The following is a 20,106-nucleotide window of genomic DNA, read 5'->3' as shown; positions in this document are numbered from 1 at the left end:
CTGTGTTGCCCCAGCTGGCCTTAAACTCCTGGCCTCAAGTAATCCTCCCACCTCCACCCCTCAAAGGGCTGGAATTAAAGGCGTGAGCCACCAACCTGACTATATGTTATTTTTTAATTAGTTGATAATGTTTAATAATTGGGAGATTTCACATAAATCCAGATTTTAGCCTCTCTTAAATCAGATGACTCCATAACAATTGGCATATACTCCCATAGGCAACCAGTTTACTAGACAAGAGTATCAACCTTTCCTTAGATTGAACACACATCTTCAATTCACCGTAGTCTTTACCTGCCCCATTTTACTCATTTACATTTCCTGTCTAGCCCTTGTTGGTCTTTGAGTTTGTAATCCAAGATCTATTGGAAAATATTTAACCAACATTTATATTATTATAAGTGTGTAAGTAGTATGTTTGGACCTATAAGGAAGTAGATGTAATTCTACATCATTAAATCTGTGCCACTTGAGAGGAGAAGTATTACCACAAACAACGGAAAAACTGAGAAGTGGAAGGTAAGGGTGGCAGTGTATTATAATTGCTCTTTTTAAAAATGGAATATGTTTTTACTTTCTAATTCAGATAATTTAGGTCATTTAAGCATATCATCATATGATTTTTTAAAAAGGTAAGTTAGTTTTTTCTTGAAGATATATTCTTGGAGCCCTCTGACTTTCTGTTTTAATTTGAATTACTTGTTTCCTCCCTCCATCCCTTTCTCCTTCATTCCCTTCTTTCCTTCCTTTTATTCAACAGAGACTTAACTAAGCTTTTACTAGGTACCTGGTGCTGTTCTGAGTGCTTCTGATACAGCAGTAAACAAGGCAGAAAAGAGTACCCTCATGGAGCATGCATTATAGTGGAGGAGATATATAGTAAGTAAAATGCCACGTAGAAAAATAAAGCACGGTAAAGGATTGTATTAGGGTGGGAAAGAAAGACAAGGGGAAGTGAGATAGGACAGAAGCCTAAGTGAAGTGAGGGAGCAAGCCATATGAAGTTTTTCAGCTAGAGAAAGTGCAGATACACGGATGAAACTGAGGTTGGCACATTCAAGTGCTCTGCTCAGTGTGACTAGAGCAGCGTAAGCACGAGGAGGAGAAGAAAGTAAATTATAGAGGGGGGCGATGGCAAGAAATGTGGATTGTATTAAGTGAGATGGGACATTTACAGTGTTTTGTTCAGGTTAGTAGCATAATCTGGTTTACATTTTTAAAGCACACACTGGCTTCTTGTGAAGAACAGAAGAAAGTGTGGAAACTGGAAGGCCAGTTAAGAGACTAATGAAATTGTCTACATGAGAAATAATAACTTGAGTAGGATGGTGATGTTAGAAATGGTGAGAAGTGGTCTGATTTAGGATGTGCTTGGAAGTGATCAGCACGCCCAATGATGTTGAAAGCTATGATGAGATTATATAAGTGAGTATAGACAGGAGAGAACAATCGATTGAATTCTGAACCCTGGAGCACTTGGACATTTAGAGGTCAAGAAGAGGAAGATCCAGCAGAAGAGTCAGAGCAGCAGCCTTTAAGGTAGGAGAAAAACTAGGGGAGAGTGATGTTCCAGAAGCCAAGTGAAGAAAGCATTTCAAGGAGGCAATGATCAGTTGAGAACTGATCATTTGCAATCCCAGTAAGCTTTTTTAGTTTTAAGTTATCTATGTATCTGTCCTTCTGTTTCTTATTATACTCCTAGCGTGGGTCCTTAAATTCCTTTTTCCTCTTAAATATTATCTTAAATCCCTCTTTTCCACCCTCCCCCCAACCCCCCACTTTTTTTTTTTTAAGACAGAGTTTTACTCTGTCACCCAGGCTGGAGTGCAGTGGTGCGATCTTGGCTCACTGCAGCCTCCAGCTCCCAGGTTTAAGCAATTCTCCTGCCTCAGCCTCCTGAATAACTGGGATTACAGGCACCTGCCACCATGTTTGGCTAATGTTTTGTATTTTTAGTAGAGACGGGGTTTCACCATGTTGACCAGGCTCGTCTTGAACTCCTGACTGCAAGTGATCTGCCCACCTTAGCCTCCCAAAGTGCTGGGATTACAGGCATGAGTCACTGCACCTGGCTACCCTTTTTTATAGATAACTTTTTTTGCTTTGGTGGAGTATATCCTCAAATTTTTTCTGGAAGAGTCAATGGATGATAACCTTTCTGAGTCCTTGCTTGTCTGAAAATGTCCTAAAACTCTGAAGATGGGTTCAGGAATCTTTATGTATGACAAGTTCTCTAGGGTAGTTTTATGTATAGCACCATTCTTTTATTTTTATTTTATTTTAATGAGGATGATCCCTTTATTTGACTTGAGGATGGAGAAGAAGAGGATTATGAGGTCACAGGAATGTCTCATGGGGAATTACCCAAAGCTGGTAACACCAGGCACTCTGCCAGGAGGACTCTCTGGAAGGGGCAGCCAGCTCACAGATGCCCTGGATCCCTGGAGGCCAGTCATTAAAAAGTTATGACCATCCCTTTCTTGCCAGTCTGCCAGGGCTCCAAGCGGGGGAAAGTGGAAAATTATCTGGTCCTGGCCCAGGGCCAGCTCCTCAGTGAGGAACTCGAAGAAGTGGGTGCTGTGGCTGCGGTTCTCCTTAGTGGTGTCCATCACGCTGGTGGAGGAGATGAACAGCTGCGCCTAGGGCTCAGTGGACCTACTCAGCACCATGGTCAGGCCCGCCACACCCATCATGTTCACATGCTGCCCTCGTCCTGTGCTCCCTGGCCTGTGCTGCCATCCTTGGGTTTGCCCAGGATGGAGGCCGTGGCACAGAGCCATTTCTCCAGCCCTGCAGGCACTTGGTTGGCAGGCAAGTTCGTGTCTAGCTCTAGGAAGGGCATGAGCCGCAGAGAGAGAGAGACCCATTCTTTTAGAGAGTATTTTTCTATCCTCATGTGAAGGCAAAACAAAGGCCTGCTACTTTTGTGAGTTGCACGATAATTCTGCAGATGAATTTTTTTCAGTCACACACTTTGATTTTGATACCCTTTATTTGCTGGAGTACTACTTAAGGGGTGGCAAAAATATTAATGTCAGCTTTGGCTTTTTCCTGTTTGTTTTATCTTAGCAATGTTATCACATCTATCTTTCATCTTCCATAAGTTCACGGTAGTTCTTAGTCTACTAATGCACTACTCTGTCATTTGTCAGAACTTTTATACCTTTTTACTGCCATTTCATATATTTATATGGAATGTGTATACGGATATCCATGTGTGTGTGTGTGTGTGTGTATAAGTATTTTCCTTTTAATTTGCAGAGGAGAGAACCAAAAACCCATGTTCAGATTGCCTTTTTTAACTGGAAACGCTACTTTAATCTCTATTTATTAGTTTTTTGCAAAGCAGGTTGATTTTTTTTTTGTCTTTGCTTTTAGCAGGTTAATATTTCTTAATGTTTTATTTGGAAATAATTTCAAATTTATAGAAAGATTGTAAGAACAATAAAAAGAACTCCCCTGTATCTTTCACCTAGATTTACTAGTTGTTAACATTTTGCCACATTTGTGCTCCCCTATATAGATAGGCATACACCTGTTTTTATTTTCTGAACCGTTTGAGTTAGTTGCAAATATCTTGTTCCTTTCCTCCTAAGCATTCTGTCATGTAATCACAGAATAATTATCAAATTCATGAAAGAACATATGGAAATATTATCTAACATTTAGTCCATATTCAAATTTTACAAATTACCCAATAATATCCTTTATACTTTTTTTTTCCTTTTTCTGATTTGGTATCCAACCAGGATTGAGCGTTGCATTTAATTATCATGTCTCTGTAGTCTCCTTTAATCTGAACTAGCTTCTGACTCAGCCTTTTGTCTTGAATGACTTTGATATTTTTGAAGAGTATGGGCCAGTTGTTTTACAGTGTGTCCCTCCTTTGGGTTTGTCTGCTGTTTGCTCATGATTCGTTTTGTTTTTGGCAGAATGTAGCAGCAGTGATCTTGTGTCCTTCTCAGTGCATCGCATCAGGAGGTGCATAATATCAGTTTCTCTGGTTATTGATAATTTTAACTTTACTTGGTTAAGGTGGTGTCTACCAGGTTTCTTCACCATTTCCCCCTTTGGAATTTGTAAGTAATCTGTGGAAATACTTTGAGGTGATGTAAGCATCTTTTTCCTCTTCAAACTTTCACTCAATAGTTTTAGTATCCATTGATATTTCTTGCCTGAATTAGTTATTACTATGATAGTTGCTAAATGTTGACTTTCTAATTCTTACTCCTTCATTTATTAGTTGACATTTCACTGTTAGAGCTTCTCATTATCAGTGTAGACTCACAGATTTATTTTTATTCAAAGAGTTTTAATGTTTACTGTGATTGTTCATTTTGATGCTCAAATTGCCCCAGATTTAGCCAGTGGGAGCTCCTTCAAGTGTGTCCTGTGTCCTTTTGATGCATCCTCATCATTTTTTAGCATTTCCTGCTTTCTGGCATAAGGCTATGTATGTTCCATGTTCATCTTGGCCATCGGCCATTTCTCCAAGGAGCACTGGATCCTTTTTGGTGGGGACTGATGTTTAGAAACCAAGATCTGGACAGCAATTCAGATTGATTCTTGAGTGCTCGCTCTGCTGTTTGGTTTGTCAGGTATGTTCACCACATTTGTTTTTAATCTTTTGTGGTAGATGGAGAGAGCCCCAAAGCTCATAGTACATGAATTCTATTGCCTTTAGTGGCTCACCGTTGAGAAGGCCTTTCTCCTCTGCTTTCTGTGTTCTTGTATTTCAAAACAGGGATTGACAGACACTGTTCGTTAGGAAAGCAGTTCACTGTGTTTGTGTGTTGTGTATGTATATGTAAAGTTGAATATTGACTCCAGGAATCCATATTTCTGGAGAAGCATATGGTTTTTCAGTTTTCTCAGAAGCATATCAAACTGACGTCTACTTTTATATATTTTTGTGTTTCACTAACAAATATCTCCATAATAATACTGCTTTTGTTAGATTTGGCATTATATTTCAAATCAAACTTTATTTCAGGTAGAATTTTAAACCTAAAAATCTTTGGTGTATCTATTAGATGAAAGCAAAATATAGTTTGTTAGTAAAATAAATTGGAAAAATTGTCTTGAAATTCTTGCCGATTTAAGAATTTAGTGGGGCCAAAATTTTTATATATATGCATACACTTGTATCTATAAACTTGGGAGAATTTGGTTAAGAAATACAGACGTGTGAGGTCTACCTAGGCAAGGTGAAGAGATGAGAAGAGATAGGATATGTGCTGAGAAAACAGTTAAGTTAGAGCATTCATGTAGGGAAGGAGACAAAAATAAAAGGAAAGTTTGGGGCCTGGTGGCAGAAACTTCAAATGACCAGTTAAAAAGTTCAGGCAAGAATTTCAAGATAATTTTCTAGCAAGCAGGGCCTTTGAAAAGCAGGCAATTAATTGTAAAACAAATATGGATAAAATGATGTCCTTTTATTCTTCTGGGAAAGGGGACACAGCATTGCCCAGTGCTAGAGACTGGTCTGTTTCTCTCAAGCAATGAATAATTTGAATCATGAATTCCCGCTTCCAAGGCAGGGTCTTACAATTACGTACAGCAATTCAGAATGCTTGGAAAGTGTTTTGTTTTCTCAGATCTAGCCATTTAATATTTACTGCTTGCTTACAACTATACTTGGAACCTTATTTTAGGAGGTTGTACCCAATAAAAGGGCTTATTTAGTTTTCTATCCAGGCAATGAAGCATATATGTGTTTTTACTTTGGAGGAAGTAAAGCACATAAACTGGCATTTCTTGAGAGCTAGGTATACCAGCCAGTATGTAAATAGCTTTATATATGCATCTCATTCAATCTTCACTACACCCTTACAAAAAAAGTAGTGACCATTTTCCTTTATAGACAAGGAAATCAAGACTTTAAGGATCGAGTCTGAGGCATATAGCTTAAAATTGTCAAAGAGGGTATCCAAACATGAGTCTGTCTGACAATTGCCAGTCATTTACAGTGTTACTCTTTGAAGCACTCAAGTTTATAGTAAATGAATTGCTGTGCTGTTCATATATACAAAAGCTTAAGGTTAGCAGATAATAAAAGATGGTGTGGATGGAGAGAGGAGTTACAAGTGATACTTGCTAGCATGCAAAAATAACAGAAAAATGGGCCAAGAGGAGGATTCCTTATAGCCAGGCAGAAATGTCTGTTAGAATATGTAGGAAAGGATCACATCATCATAGAACTTGAGTGAATATGAACCTAAGGGAAGATTCGTAGCAGTGATTTTATCAGAAGTGAGTCATCTGACAGTTCTAATCAGAATCACCCCCTTTATTATAGCTGAGGTCATCCCTCTGCTTTCTCTGATGTTCCTGTTTCAAGAAGAGGTTGATTCCAGACAAGTGAAACATACCTGAAGATTCTGGTTTGGACATTATAAATGGTCTGACCAGAAAGTGAGCTTCAGATTTTAGAACTCAGTGATGGTGGTAATGTTAGAAATATTTAACAATCTGTGTTCTTTTATAACAGCGATTTGCAAACTTCCACTATACTAACCCTAAAGGAGAGGAAATTGAAAATGCCCTCAGGAGTCTTGAGACATCACTTGAAGTGATATGGGAGTAATAATTTTTTTAAGTCTCTTGGTTTATATTTAGGGAAAGCTTTTGTTCATTTCCGTATCTATTTGTTTTAATGAAAGTTAAATTATTTTACTGATTGTCTCTCTACCCTCACCCTAAATCTTCAAGTACCATTGACAGCCTAGAAAGAGGGTGCTTGTTTTACTCTTAGTAGGCTCCTACCCTTTGGCCTGGAACAGGTACCCCAGTGTGAGAAGTACTGTCTTCCAGGGTTTGTGCTGCCACAAGCATCTGCTGAGGCTTTATAGTTAACACAGGGGGCGACCACATTCTTGTTGACTTTACCACACTTTGTGACTCCCTCACTTTTCATGTTCCTTCTCCCCCTCAGGTTCGGATTTGTTGTTTATCAAACTCCCATGGTTTCTTTCTTTGACTTGATTGGCATGACTTTTTAAGGGCTTGGTCTCTTGATCTGTCCCTCTAGTTTTATTTTTGGAGTTTCTTTTTTTGTCTTGCCAGGGGACTGTAACCAAATATATCTATCTGATTCTAGCAGGTACATATTTTTTCCTCTTGATGCTGCTTAATATTTTATTGGAGGCACAGTTACAGTATGTATGACCTTACAAATGGCAGGCTTAATGTGGTATTGTTTGTTTTGGATCTCTTCTGGGGCTGGGTGGTGGTGGCAAATTGTCATTTCTGTCTCTTGGATGGAAGGAAACAAGCTCAGGTCAGCATATAAGAAAACTAGCTTCAGGTTGCAAATGAGTGCCAGCTTATGTATTGTATTTTCTAGTTAACTCCCAGTTGACTTCCAGTTTTTGCTACAGTCTTGAGTAGAGTTCAGTGCTTCCTGGGAATTTAACAGCAGCAAGGGTTTCCTCTGCAAGATATTTTTATACCTAAATCTTACATGAAAAGGGTTGTTTGCTGACTCACTAATTAACTAGACTTGGTTTATGTTAAGCCTTTGAGTCCTTTGTTACGGACATCATTTGTGCCCAAGTTGCTTTCTCCTCCTGAAACCCCATTGCTGACCTGTAACTAGTCTAATCTTGCTTGATTATATGTTCCCCCTGCCACCCCTCTGTAAAACCATCTTTTGTACCAAATGCTGTTGTATCTTTTGAATGATGTCCATACAAAAATAGCTTTTTACAAGATCTTGTAGATTTTGAAATTTTTTTAACTAACCTGTCATTGTACCTTCATAACCATTCTATGAGAGAGGCATTTATAAAATAACAATCCACCCATGGGGATGGCTGCTATGTATTTTATAAATGAAGAAACAAGAAATGGGTGGACGTGACTTGCAGCTTAGTGGCAAAGCCAGTTTTGACCAGGTCTCTGGGCTTCCAGTCCACCAAAGCTCTAGTAGTGTTTAGAAACATTTTTGGAAGTCTCCAATTTTTCCAAAAGTAGAAAAAATTTATTATGTAGGTTGAGTTGTCTTTAAAGAAGACAGCTCTAAAATATTTCAAGATTGATTGTTTAAAAAAATTATCTTAAATTCAAGGAAGAAACAGTGGATTTTTCTGAATATCCTACTAGGACCTGTCCCTATATTAGACAGATTAAAGATGTTTGCTTCCTAAGAACAAAGCAGGCTGAATCAGAAAAGAGATCAGTGAGTGGCTAAGTTTTTATTTTTCTCCTTAGTTCTAGGGATAGTATTTTACCCCCTTGAAATATTGTGAGAAGGTCATGGGTAGAAGGATCACACCTGTGGTTCCTAATAGGAATTTCTGTTTCCGTGAGGTTTCTCAAAAGTAGAATCAAGGTCCTCTAGCAATCGTAAGAGTTTTTAAACACCTGTAGAAATGGTACATTTGCATAAAGCAAAGCTGTAGAACTTAAAATGTCCAACGTCTTTACTTTTGGCTGGAATTTTACAAGTCTGATTAGAAGCTCTGCGTGGCAGCAATGGGCATGTTAATTATATTTGAAAATTGCCGTTTGTAGACAAGGAGTCCATGAGGAGAGAAAATGAAGTGAATGTTCTTGAACTGTACTGCAGTGATGGGGAATGTCCACGTGGTGGCACCAAGACTTTGTTTAACTGTTGGATTCCTAGCTAGCACCTGGAATACCTGAAGCCCCTTTTACCTTCTCCTTCTTCGCAAACTATGGCTCAGCTGCATCTGTGCCCTGAATTCTGGTCCCCAGCTTCCCCTGAATCCCCTTAGTGCTGTTATTTGGGCTTTGTATTGGCACCTAACCACATTCTACCTGTAGTGAAAGCTGTAAGTCTTGGTTCCCACTCTAGGTGATAAGTTTTTTGAGTGGAGGCACCAGCTGCATCTACTTGAAAGCATATTCTTTTCTGTATTTCCAGCAATGCCAGGCACAGGACCTCTGAGTTGCATTGTTGAATTAACATCTTTTGGTGATTTGTGAGTTAATTGTGGACTTCCATAGGGTTCTCCCGCAGTGTATTTTTTGCTTTGAAGAGTATGTTTATCTTCCCAGGTGCATAAATGAATTTTTGGGGTGAAATGGAGATTTTATGTCTGTAGTTTGTATAGTTTCATAGACTTTACACCACACCCTGACCAACCACTTTCAGTAACTTTGAAGACAGTTGGTTATGGAAATCATTCCCGTGCATGGGTCTTCCCTGAAGCTCTGCAGTTGGTCTTCGCAGTGGGACCTTCATGTGTGACAGACAGCAGATGGTCATGGAGTCCCCAGTCTGTGTGCCATGTAGGTAGGAGCTTGAAAAAAGCCGAAAAGAAACTTCCTTTGTAACTGTCGTGTCTCTGCCTTATTTGGGCTCCCAAGAAGGAATCTTGCTGCAGGCAGAGCCGTCTGATCGGAAAAGAAAACTGACTCTTACCAGGGAAGGGCCCGGGAGGGGCAGTAATACCAATGAACATATTTTAGTTGGTTTATGTCAGTTATTGGGGACCATTAAGTAAATAGATGTTGAGTATTTTCTTTTCCAAAAAAGGCTTTTTGTTTTGTTTTGTTTTGTTTTGAGATGGAGTTTCACTCTTGTTGCCCAGGCTGGAGTGCAATGTTACAGTCGCGGCTCACTGCAACCTCCACCTCCTGGGTTCAAGCGATTCTCTTGCGTCAGCCTCCCGAGTAGCTGGGTTTACAGGTTTGTGCCACCATGCCCAGCTAATTTTGTATTTTTAGTAGAGATGGGGTTTCTCCATATTGGTCAGGCTGGTCTCAAACTCCCAACCTCAGGGGATCTGCCTGCCTTGGCCTCCCAAAGTGCTGGGATTACAGACGTGAGCCACCGCACCTAGCCGAGATGCCAGTTGGAAGGAAATTTGAAAAGGTTTGGTAATAATGTTATTTCATTAATTTCAGCCAAACCACACAACTAATTTATCTTATCTAGGCCTGACCCTGGCTTCTTCATTGTGTGGATACCTTTCCAAAGTGTTTGATATGACAACATATTTAGAAGTTCTTTGATCACAAGCCCAAGGATGTGCAAAACTCAGAGCAAACAGCATTTACATTTATGTAATTTAATTTTAAAAATTAGCCCTAATTGAGGTGATCCTGGAGATGGTAATGTTGACTTGACACCTGGCTGCTTCTCTAAGGGCTATTTAGTTCTCTAGTGAATTTCATAAACTAAGGCTATGTTTTTATTTCTAGAACTGGGAGTACCCAAGCTAGCAGTTTTGACCTTTGAATGTTTGGAGCACCAGAAGTTCTGATTATGAGATGAAGAGAAAATGACAGCTTTTCTTGTCTATTAAGAAACCAGGACTCACTCATGGCATTCCTTTGTACTTAGTCCTACAAACAGAATGGAGACTGTGACCCCTGATCTTTGGGTTGGCATTATTTTATTTTTCGAGATGGAGTCTTGCTCCGTCAGCCAGACTGGAGTGCAGTGGTGCAATCTCGGCTCACTCCAACCTCCCCCTCCTGGGTTCAAGCAATTCTCCGGCTTTAGCCTCCCAAGTAGCTGGGATTACAGGTGCCTGCCACCATGCCCAGCTAATTTTTGTGTTTCTTTTTTAGTAGAGATGGGCTTTCACCATGTTGGCCAGGCTGGTCTTGAACTTCTGACCTCAAGTGATCTGCCCGCCTTGGCCTCCCAAAGTGCTGGGATTACAGGTATGAGCCACCGTGCCTCACCTGGGGTTATATTATTTTAAAGAATGTGATCAGAATTGACCTGTTAGATACTCATCTTCTATGTGAATCTCTGTATCAGTTTATTATGTTTGGCAGTTGAATGTAAATTCATTAGAACAGAGTGGGATGACTTATAAGTACATTTCAGCAATGCGTTAAATAAGTTTTTCAGAAAAAATTTGCGAACTGTTAGCACAAATTGGCATCACTAATATGGCTGCTTTGTTTTTAGGTGATTGGCGAGGACAACGTGGCAGTCCCCTCACACCTTTATAAGGTAATCCTGGCCCGCAGAAGCTCAGTATCTACCGAACCACTGGCACTAGGGGCCTTTGTGGTACCTAATGAAGCCATCGGCTTCCAGCCTCAGTTAACTGAATTCCAAGTGAGCCTCCAGGACCTAGAGAAGTTGTCAGGACTGGTGTTTTTTCCTCATTTGGATAGAACTAGAGATATCCGGAATATCTGCTCTGTGGACACCTGTAAGCTTCTGGATTTCCAGGAGTTCACCTTGTACTTGAGTACAAGAAAGATTGAAGGAGCCCGATCAGTGCTCAGACTGGAAAAGATCATGGAAAACTTGAAGAATGCAGGGATTGAACCAGATGATTACTTCATGAGTCGCTATGAGAAGAAGCTAGAGGAACTCAAAGCTAAGGAGCAGTCAGGAACCTAGACAAGAAAGCCATCCTTGTTTTTATCTCAAGATGTGTCATACCGTCTGTAATGAAGCAAGCATGCCCTCTTTAGGCTAACATAGTTTAGTGGCTTTGCTTTTTGCTTTTTAAAAAATTTTTCTCTTTAAGAGATGTCTCGCTGTGTCATCCAGGCTGGAGTGCAGTGGTGGAATCATAGCTCCCTATAGACTCGAACTTCTGGGCTTAAGCAATCCTCCTGCCTCTGCCCCCGAGCAGCTGAGACTACAGGCACACACCATCACCCTCAGCTACTAGTGGCTTTGCTCTAAAGAAACAAATGGAATCCTAAATTTACGACTAAAAATTCTCCCAAAAGATGAAAGATCACAGTGTTTTTGTTAGTATTATATTTGACTCAGGAACTAATGATTAAGGGAGCTTTGACACCTGCAGATGGAGGACTGATCTTGTGTCAAGTTAACAGGAACACTGCCCACAGATGACACTGCATTTGTATCCCGCTGGATGTAGAGTATTGGGAAGGCATTTGTTCAGTTTCATACCTCCAAACCATGCATTGTCTTTGATGTATCTGCCCAGCCTTCTCAGAACTCAGTGTTGTACATTTTTCCCCCTAGGACCTGAATTGGTCTTGGAGGTGGCTTTTAGAAATCATCTATGTAGTTCCTGTCCACATGGCACTGTATATTTGTTTCTTCTTTCTCCTCTCATGAATCTGCTCTTTTTTCTACTTCAGTCTATGTAGAAGTACTCAGCAACTAGTTTCTGCTGACTAGATTTATTCTATATACTAGGCTCAGTGCTTTACATGTGTTGTCTCACAATGACCCTCTGAGGTAAATACCACTATCCCCATTTTACCTGAGAGAAAATTGACGCTTAGAGAGCTTAGTGTCTTACCCGAGTTTCACTTTTCCAAAGTAGTCATCCACAAAGTATGAGGCAGACAGATCTAAGAGAAGAAAGACAGCTGAGGTTGATTCAGATTTTTTCTGACATGGATGGTGGCTTTTTACTCAGAAATATATACCTATTTCCATGAGTATTTGTGGGCCCAAGGCATGCTTGGTGAGAAGAGTCTGGTTTCTCATCTGCTATGCAAGCCAAAGGGACTTTAATGTTCTTTGAACTGAACCCTCCTTAGCTCTTTGGAAAGAGACAGTCAGGAGTATTTGGGAATTAGAGGGCAATATTTTGTGGGGTTTATTAGAGCCCATGCTTGCTTCCAGAGATGCAGTTCTTTTAGTGAGATACTGCCAAACTGATGTGTTCTTGCTTTCCAGGTGAGCTTTTTGTTCTTAAGATTAAGAAACCTAAGAAGGGTCTATGACCAGGCATGGTGGCTCAGGCCCGTAATCTCAGCACTTTGGGAAATCAAGGTGGGTGGATTGCTTGAGCCCAGGAGTTTGAGACTAGCCTGAGCAATATAATGAAACCCTGTCTTTTCAAAAAAATACAAAAATTAGCTGGGCGTGGTGGTGCACACCTGTAGTCCCAGCTACTCGGGAGACTGAGATGGGAGGATTGCTTGAGCCTGGCAGGTCGAGGCTGCGATGGGACATGGTCATGCCACTGGACTCCAGCCTGGGCCGCAGAGGGAGACCCTGTCTCAAAAAAAAAAAAAAAAAAAAAAAAAAAGAGAAAGATCTGTCCACAAAATCACCAGCTTATTATTTGCTTCCTCTGTGCCTGCTTGTCTAGCATAGTGGGCCAAAGGTCCAAAGGCATTTAGCATTCCTGAGGGAAATTGTGGCTGTTTTTCTGAGCCAGATCTCTTGATTTGGGTTTATCTGGAGTCCTTTCGTGGACTATCCTGAGCATTGTCAGTAAAATGTCTTGGGGCATAAAAGCTTGTCTGAATCTGTCAGGCCATTCCGAGTGGTATTACAAGAAAGATTATTGTGGTGTGTTTGTTCTAAGAGAAGTGCCAAGGCTTTAAGATAAAGATAAGATAATAATGATTGACCTTGTTCTGCTCTTTTATTTGGGTAAAAAAGAAAAGTTGAGGGGTCAGAACACAGTAGCCTGATTCGTACCATTCTGTTTTATCACACTGTTCCCCATTAGCTTGTGCCAGTTCTCCTCGGGGATGTAGAGCCAAAATGTCACTGTGACCAAACAATCTGTTATTTTTTCTCCTCAATGGAGAGGTGATGGTGTGGCCTGGGTGTTTCTCCAGGAGTGTAAGTGGGCTGCTGCCCCACTGGGTCCTAGGGATAAGTTCTAGGTACCTACTGCCCATCTCTAGAGGCGGGTCCCCAACTTCCTTCCCCTGTTGCTATGCTCTGTTCTGCCAACCTGCATTGCCAGCAGCCTTGGAGTTACTTCTCATGCTCTTCTAGCTCCTGCCTCTTCACCTAGATGGTAGAATCTCTAATTTTAGATCAATGAAGTTTTTTTTCCCCCCGGGGCATTCCTGAGTTTATTTGGGGCACACCCAAGCGAAGGCCTTGCACCTAGAAGAAGGTGTTGGGTCTCTTGGTGGCGAAGCATGGCTTGTGCTGATAGTGTAGGACCCAGTGGGGCAGCAGGAACTTGATCTTGGAGTCATGGAACTGCTTGACAGCTGGCCGGTGGCACTTGCTGGCTGTGGTCTTCTCCACCTTCATGGTCTGGATGGAGTGGGCCTAGGCATGGTGCCAGGCGCCCATGTCTCGGTAGCAATGGATGACAGCACCTGCAGTGGTCAGGTCCCTGTATTCCCGGCACATGGGTGCTGCTCAGGGTGTCATAGCGCAGCCAGATGCCGAAGTTCTTCACCCACAGGGGGCATTTCTCAAACACCTGCCCACAGTAACGATCTACCCTGAAGACTTCATCTTTAACTGAGATACCAAGTACCAGAAGCAGGACTTGGCAATGACATGATTAGATGCAAAGATTTGCATGTGGTAGAGGGTTGGTGTGTGGCATTTGGGGGTGGGCAGGCAGCGACCCACCACCTTGTACTCTCATAGTGTGCCCGAGGCCTTCATGGCATCCTCTCCACCCTCGCCGCCACCTGCAAAAGGACAGATCAATACAGTTTCTTAGGTTTTTATTTATTTTGAAAGATGTTGCCTGGTCATTGTGAAAAATGGAGGTAAGAGGTTGTAATACAAAGTTGCAGTCTGCCAGTCCTCATTTTTATTTATATTTATTTATTTATGTGATTCACGAATCCGGCAGCCTTTGGAAAAGTTTGTTAGTGTGTAACAATGGTGTTTGAATTGTCTCAATGCTTTCATTAAGAGTTCCCCCAAACAAACTTGAAATGTAAATAGTTGGTTAGAGGTTAACATTTTCCTCCTGTCATACTGCTTCAGCCCTCAGTGTGACTGTTGATCATCCTGGACTCAGATGCAGCATAGGCTGAGCCTGAGATTCTGCCTGTCTGTTCTCTTTTCCCTCAGTCCCTGGTCTGAGGGAAAGCAGCTGAGGAGGAAGTGCAGTCCGGACAGGCTCTTCTGCTGGAAACCTACATCCCAAGTTTCTCTCCGCCCTCAGTTATATCTTTATTGTGAAATTCCAAACTCTTTGGTCTCTGAATTAAGGCTCTTGCACCAATATTGTTGTGTGTAGCAATACAACAAATTGCAAAGGTTAGGAGAATGGATGTCAGCCCTTAATTAAATACCTGTGAATATTTCTGCCCCTTGCACCTTGACCTTCAAGCAACGGAAAACTGTCTTTCCTTCAGACCTTTGATTAGAGCTCTAGGCTGAGTTCTATACTTGGAATGACTCTGAGTGTTACCATGTCACCTACTTGTGTCCCCTGGCCTCATCCTCGTGAGTACATAAGTATCATTGATATCACCTCCATGAATCGCAAACTTCCCATTAGCAGCCCATCCCTGAACCTAACCCTGCACCCAGGGTGCTGTTTGTTCCCTGCCTGCCCCTTCATACCTTTACCCCGTGTGTCCTTCCCCATCCTGGCACACCTCCATGTGCCTCCTGTATCCTCACTATAGTTCATTCTGGTGGATTTGGTCAGGGCTGGGCTCACATCAGGCATGAAACTCCTGCTCCTGCTTGTCTCCAGGCCTAGCCTCCATCTGGCATGCTTTCCTGGGTGTCATCATTCTTGGAGATTGTCTATCAGGGATCTGGTATTCCTTTTTCTAGTCTAGCCCCACCTTCAGGGAGCAAACCTCAGGTCATTAGGGCCAAGCAAGATGGACTGCATTGATACGGGCCCCATGCAATTCAGGACAGTGGGGGTGCCCATGGGCTTCTCTTTCCTACTCCTGAACATGCCAATTGTGGCAAGGGGTGGACTGCTCCTGAGTGCGCCAAGTACCTCTAGGGGTCACTGTGGCCTAGTGTCACTGCAAGACTTAGTCTCAGCTGTGGCACCACCCCAGCCAGTATGGAATTTACCACACCCCAGTGTGGCTCTGTAAGCCACAGAGAACTCAGCCTCAGACATCAGGCACCAGGCACTCAGGCTGGATGGAATAGCAGAGGTTATCTTGTCCAGTGGGTCTCATGTTTGGCTCACACCAGAATAGCCTCACAGCTTAATGTTCCCCCAAACTTTGAGAAATTTCAAACCCACAGAACAGTTGAAAGAAGAGTGTAATGATTGCCCCTCCCCCCAATTTTTTCTTGTTTGCTTTCTCTGTTTTCCAAATTATTAAAAGCAATTTGCTGTTTTTTTAATGGTAAATTATAGACATGACACTTACCTTTTTAATACTTCAGCTTGTATTACCCAAGAATAAGAACATTCCCCTATAATTCTAAAATATCACATCTAAGAAAATTACCAGAATTCAATATCATCTAATAAACAATTCCTATTAAAACTGGCCCAGGCATTCCAAAATGTCATTTATACATTTTTTTCCCTAAATACAGGTTTCAGTTGAAGCTCATATTGTTATAACTAGTCTCAATCTAGAATAATCTGCCTCAAAAAATAGATTCTCTAACTTTTCTTGAGGTTTTAATTCTGTAGATTTGATGTGAGGCTAGAATCAGTATTTTCTTTTCTTTTTTTTGGGAGAGTCTCGCTCTGTCAGCCAGGCTGGAGTGCAGTGGCGTGATCTCAGCATGCTGCCACTTGTGCTACCTGGGCTTAAGCGATTCTCCTGTCTCAGCCTCCTGAGTAGCTGGAACTATAGGCGAGTGCCACCACACCTGCCTAATTTATATATTTTTAGTAGAGATGGGATTTCACCATGTTGGCCAAGCTGGTCTTGAACTGGCCTCAAGTGATCTGCCCACCTTGGCCTCCCAAAGTACTGGGATTACAGGCGTGAGCCACTGCGCCCGGCCTGGAATTTGTATTTTCTAAACAAGCAACACTGGTGATTCTGCTGATCAACCAGGGTTTGGAGCCAGACTGGCCCCCTACTATACCTCCACCCTCTCCCAATACAGGAGTCCTTTGTCAGATAAGTGGTCTTTGAGCTTCCAAATACCTCTAAGGGAGTATGTTCTCCTATCCCTTTGGGTCTGCAGCTACCAGCTATGCAATTTTCTTTGTAGTAGGTCTTCATAAGATGAAGTTGAAACCTTCCCTTGTGATTCCTACCCATCAATGACAGGCCCAAACTGCCATTCCAGGCCACACAAAACTGACTGACACCTCCTTTCACCTGATAGTCCTTTCGAGATATGCAGCTTATAAAGACATGTAGCATCTCATGTCGTGCTCAGGTGCTCATGAATTTGAGACCCTTCACCGTCATGATTTTATATGCCGTCATGATGTGGCAGCCACATCTGAGCAAAGCATTCAGGGTGCAGTGAGAGCAGTGCTGAACTGAGTCCAGGGGATTGACCACTCTTCTCAGGGACGCTCCACTTTTCACACTATATACCATTGCTTCCTGTGGAACTCGGTCCAACTAACTGCCTCAAGTCATTTTCACATGATCAATCTGCTGTCAAATCACTTTCCCATTATGAACTTACATAGCCAATTTTTGGATGAAAATGTGAGATTTGATGTGTGCCCAACTGTTAAGATTTCATCTTGTTACAGTTTCTACCCATCTTCAAGTGAGTTCACATTCTTGATGATCCTGATTTGGCCATCTGACATGTTAGCTATGCATCTGAGCTTTGAGATAGCAGATTGGATAAACAAGCCTTCAATGTGTTTGTTAAAAACATTGAATAAGACAGAGCCATGGAAAATCCCTCTGATAAAAAATTCACTTTACATGGCAACCTGCTTCACATACCCAGCAAGTTTCATGTGATAATGTGCTCTGATATTTTCTATTAAGTTCATTTCTGTTTGTTTATTTATTTATAGAAACAGCATCTCACTTTCTCACCCAGGCTGGAGTGCAGTGGTGCGATTGCAGTTCACTCTAACCTTGAACTCCTGGGCTCAAGCAATCCTCCTGCCTCAGCCTTCTGAGTACCTAGGACTACAGGCATGTACCAGCATGCCTGGCTAATTAAAAAAAAATTTTTTTTCTGGAGATGAGTTCTCACCATGTTGCCCAGGCTGGTCTTGAACTCCTGGCCTCAAGCAGTCCTCTCACTTTGGCCTCCCTAAGTGCTGGGATTATGGACTTGAGCCAAGTCACTCAACCCATTTCTGTTTCTTTAGAAAGAAAAACACTGAATTGATTGCACTACGGAGAAATAGGTCTCCATCACAATTTGCCTGTGAGTCACTCTGGGACAGGGAGAGTGCCTGCTGCATCTCTGGGTCCACATGGCATGGCTGGGCCAATGCTTTGGACACCAGCAGTGAGGGGGGAGGCTGCTGGGGAGACTTGGGGTCCCACATAATCATTTTTCCACTTATCAGTGCGGGGCAGTTGAGGACAACTGACTTCATCCTTCTGTATCAGGTTCCTCATCTGCAAGTAGGTTGAGAAAGACCTGCAGGATTGGTTGAGGATTGAATAAGATAACATATGCAGTTTGGTAAGCTCTTAATAAATAGTAGCCAGTTACTGTGAATTCTTGAGAATGATTATTGGTGACTGATAAAGGTCATCCTGATCTGAGAGAGTGAAGGACAGAGCCAGACCTCAGTATGGTGTTAACCTGTGGTGGTGGAAGCGGTTTTATCTCTTCCCAAATCCTAAGACTGTGATGTGTTGCTACCAGCCCTTTGAGCATATCCATGCTTTACAGTTTGCAAAGCGCTTTCCAGTCAGAATTTATGCAGTCCACCATTTGAATCGGCGCGATTCATCCCATTTCACAAACAAAGAAACAAACTAGGAATTTACCAAGATTTTCCAGCTTCCAATCTAATGTTTGCCCTCAATTCCTTGTCCCTCAAAGTTGTTGTGTAGTTATTTTCATTTGCTTTCTAATTCGGTCATTTGTGCATTTACCCATTTTAGCCCTACAGTGCCCTGCTAACTCTTTAGAGGCAGGCACATAATGGAATTGATTCTTTTCTGAGGTTCCTGCGGGGTTTTGCAAACAGTGTGTGTTCAAGAAATGTTTTGAAGTTACGTAGCAAGTCAGAAAGGTGGAGCTTATCCTGCTTGAGTGCTAATGTGCTCATTTACTTGGGGTGGGGGGCGTGGGGACACAGAAGGGTGGGGACCTGGGTCCTGCTCTGTGGCTGTGGGCAAGCCTGTGTCTTGAATAACACCTGGGTACTGAGCATTGCTGAACGCATGCCTTAACTCCCAGGGCACTTTCCCCGGGCACCCTGTGTTAGGCTCTGCAGTCTGGTCTCTGGTCTGAAGCAGTCACCCTGGTGTGAAGATGGAAGCGTGGAGGTGGCAGTCAGAGTGCGCTGAGCAAGGGCTTTTGTGTGTTTGACCCTGGGAGAAGCAGAGCTAAAATTAGGTCTTCCAGTTGTGTGCAGGTGTGAAGCACCACCCCCTTACCTACCCCCAACCAGGATCTCAGAATTATTCCCATCCTCTCCCTCCTTCAGCCCCAGTTACTCCACAGGCACAGGATGAAATGTCCTACCTCTTGTGATGCCCGGACAGAAAGATCTACCCAAATGTCCTCCGAGGCTGAAGGGGTGGGAACAATGGCATGCAGTGGCCTTAAGTTTGCTGAGTCTCCCTAGCACCTTTGAGGCCTTGGTGCAACTAGGGCCCAACTGGCTCCTTCTTAGACCACCAGATGGGATGATGTTCGGGTTCCCTCACCACAACCGTGAAGGGACCCTGGCTTCTCACACTAGCCTCTTGATTGATGTGCTCCGTGCCCCTACTCTGCCCACTACGTCAGAGACAGCCTTTGACCCCTTGCCAGCCATCACCACTCAGATGGAAGAGAGCTTGTCTGGAGGCAGAGATGGAAGAGCCCTGCCCTGGGGGGTCTCATCCAAGGCAGGTGGAGCTCACGATGATATGATGATGTGATTGTGCTCTCTCTCCCTGCATGAGGCTAAAATATGAACAGATGCCCTCCTCAGGGATCAATGTGCCCCTCAGTCCTCCTTCACTATGACCCTTGGAACCCTGCTCTCGGGGGTGCCCCCGCTGAAACTCAGACTCTTTCATGTTCTGGTCTGGGGTGAGAGCCTGTCTTCTAGTTCTGGCTCCTCGGTGTACTTGCGATAGGATTTTAGGTAAGTGGCTGCTCCTCACTCTCCAGTTCCTCTATCTGTAAAGTGAGGGGTTGGGGCTAGACAGTGTCCAACGTCCCTCCTCTTTGGTGTCTCTTAATTGTCCGGGGCAAAGCAATCCTTGGAGCAAGGCAGGCTGCTGGGGTGGTTTGCAGAAGAGGAACAGTGGGGCAGGCTGGAGGCCGCAGGGGCGAAGTGGGCCGAGGGCCTCTGAGGAGGTGTGAATGAGGGAGGTAGAGCAGGGCTGGTGTGGACAGCCCTGTCCCAGCCATATCTCCCGTCTGCGACA

The 20,106-nt window shown here is 42.8% G+C and overlaps 1 protein-coding gene and 2 pseudogenes across 2 annotated transcripts in view; 1 reads left to right on the top strand and 2 right to left on the bottom strand.

Annotated features, from left to right (window-relative positions):
- EXOG (endo/exonuclease (5'-3'), endonuclease G-like) overlaps positions 1-12,125 on the top strand; it is a 30,542-nt gene extending 18,417 nt beyond the window's left edge. For both annotated transcript variants that reach the window (XM_011999490.1, XM_011999491.1), the window contains one exon: positions 10,892-12,125. In XM_011999490.1, coding sequence (XP_011854880.1) covers positions 10,892-11,335 — 444 coding nt within the window. In that variant the 3' untranslated portion in view covers positions 11,336-12,125. The remainder of the gene's footprint in view (positions 1-10,891) is intronic.
- Positions 2,456-2,842, bottom strand: LOC105553423 (annotated as a pseudogene).
- A 1,649-nt stretch (positions 12,126-13,774) lies between the features above and the next one.
- LOC105553422 lies at positions 13,775-14,293 on the bottom strand (annotated as a pseudogene).
- Positions 14,294-20,106: the final 5,813 nt, after the last annotated feature.

Source organism: Mandrillus leucophaeus, unplaced genomic scaffold (genome assembly GCF_000951045.1).
Source record: "Mandrillus leucophaeus isolate KB7577 unplaced genomic scaffold, Mleu.le_1.0 Scaffold595, whole genome shotgun sequence".
NCBI lineage: Eukaryota > Metazoa > Chordata > Mammalia > Primates > Cercopithecidae > Mandrillus > Mandrillus leucophaeus.
This window is presented reverse-complemented; position numbering and strand designations above follow the sequence as displayed.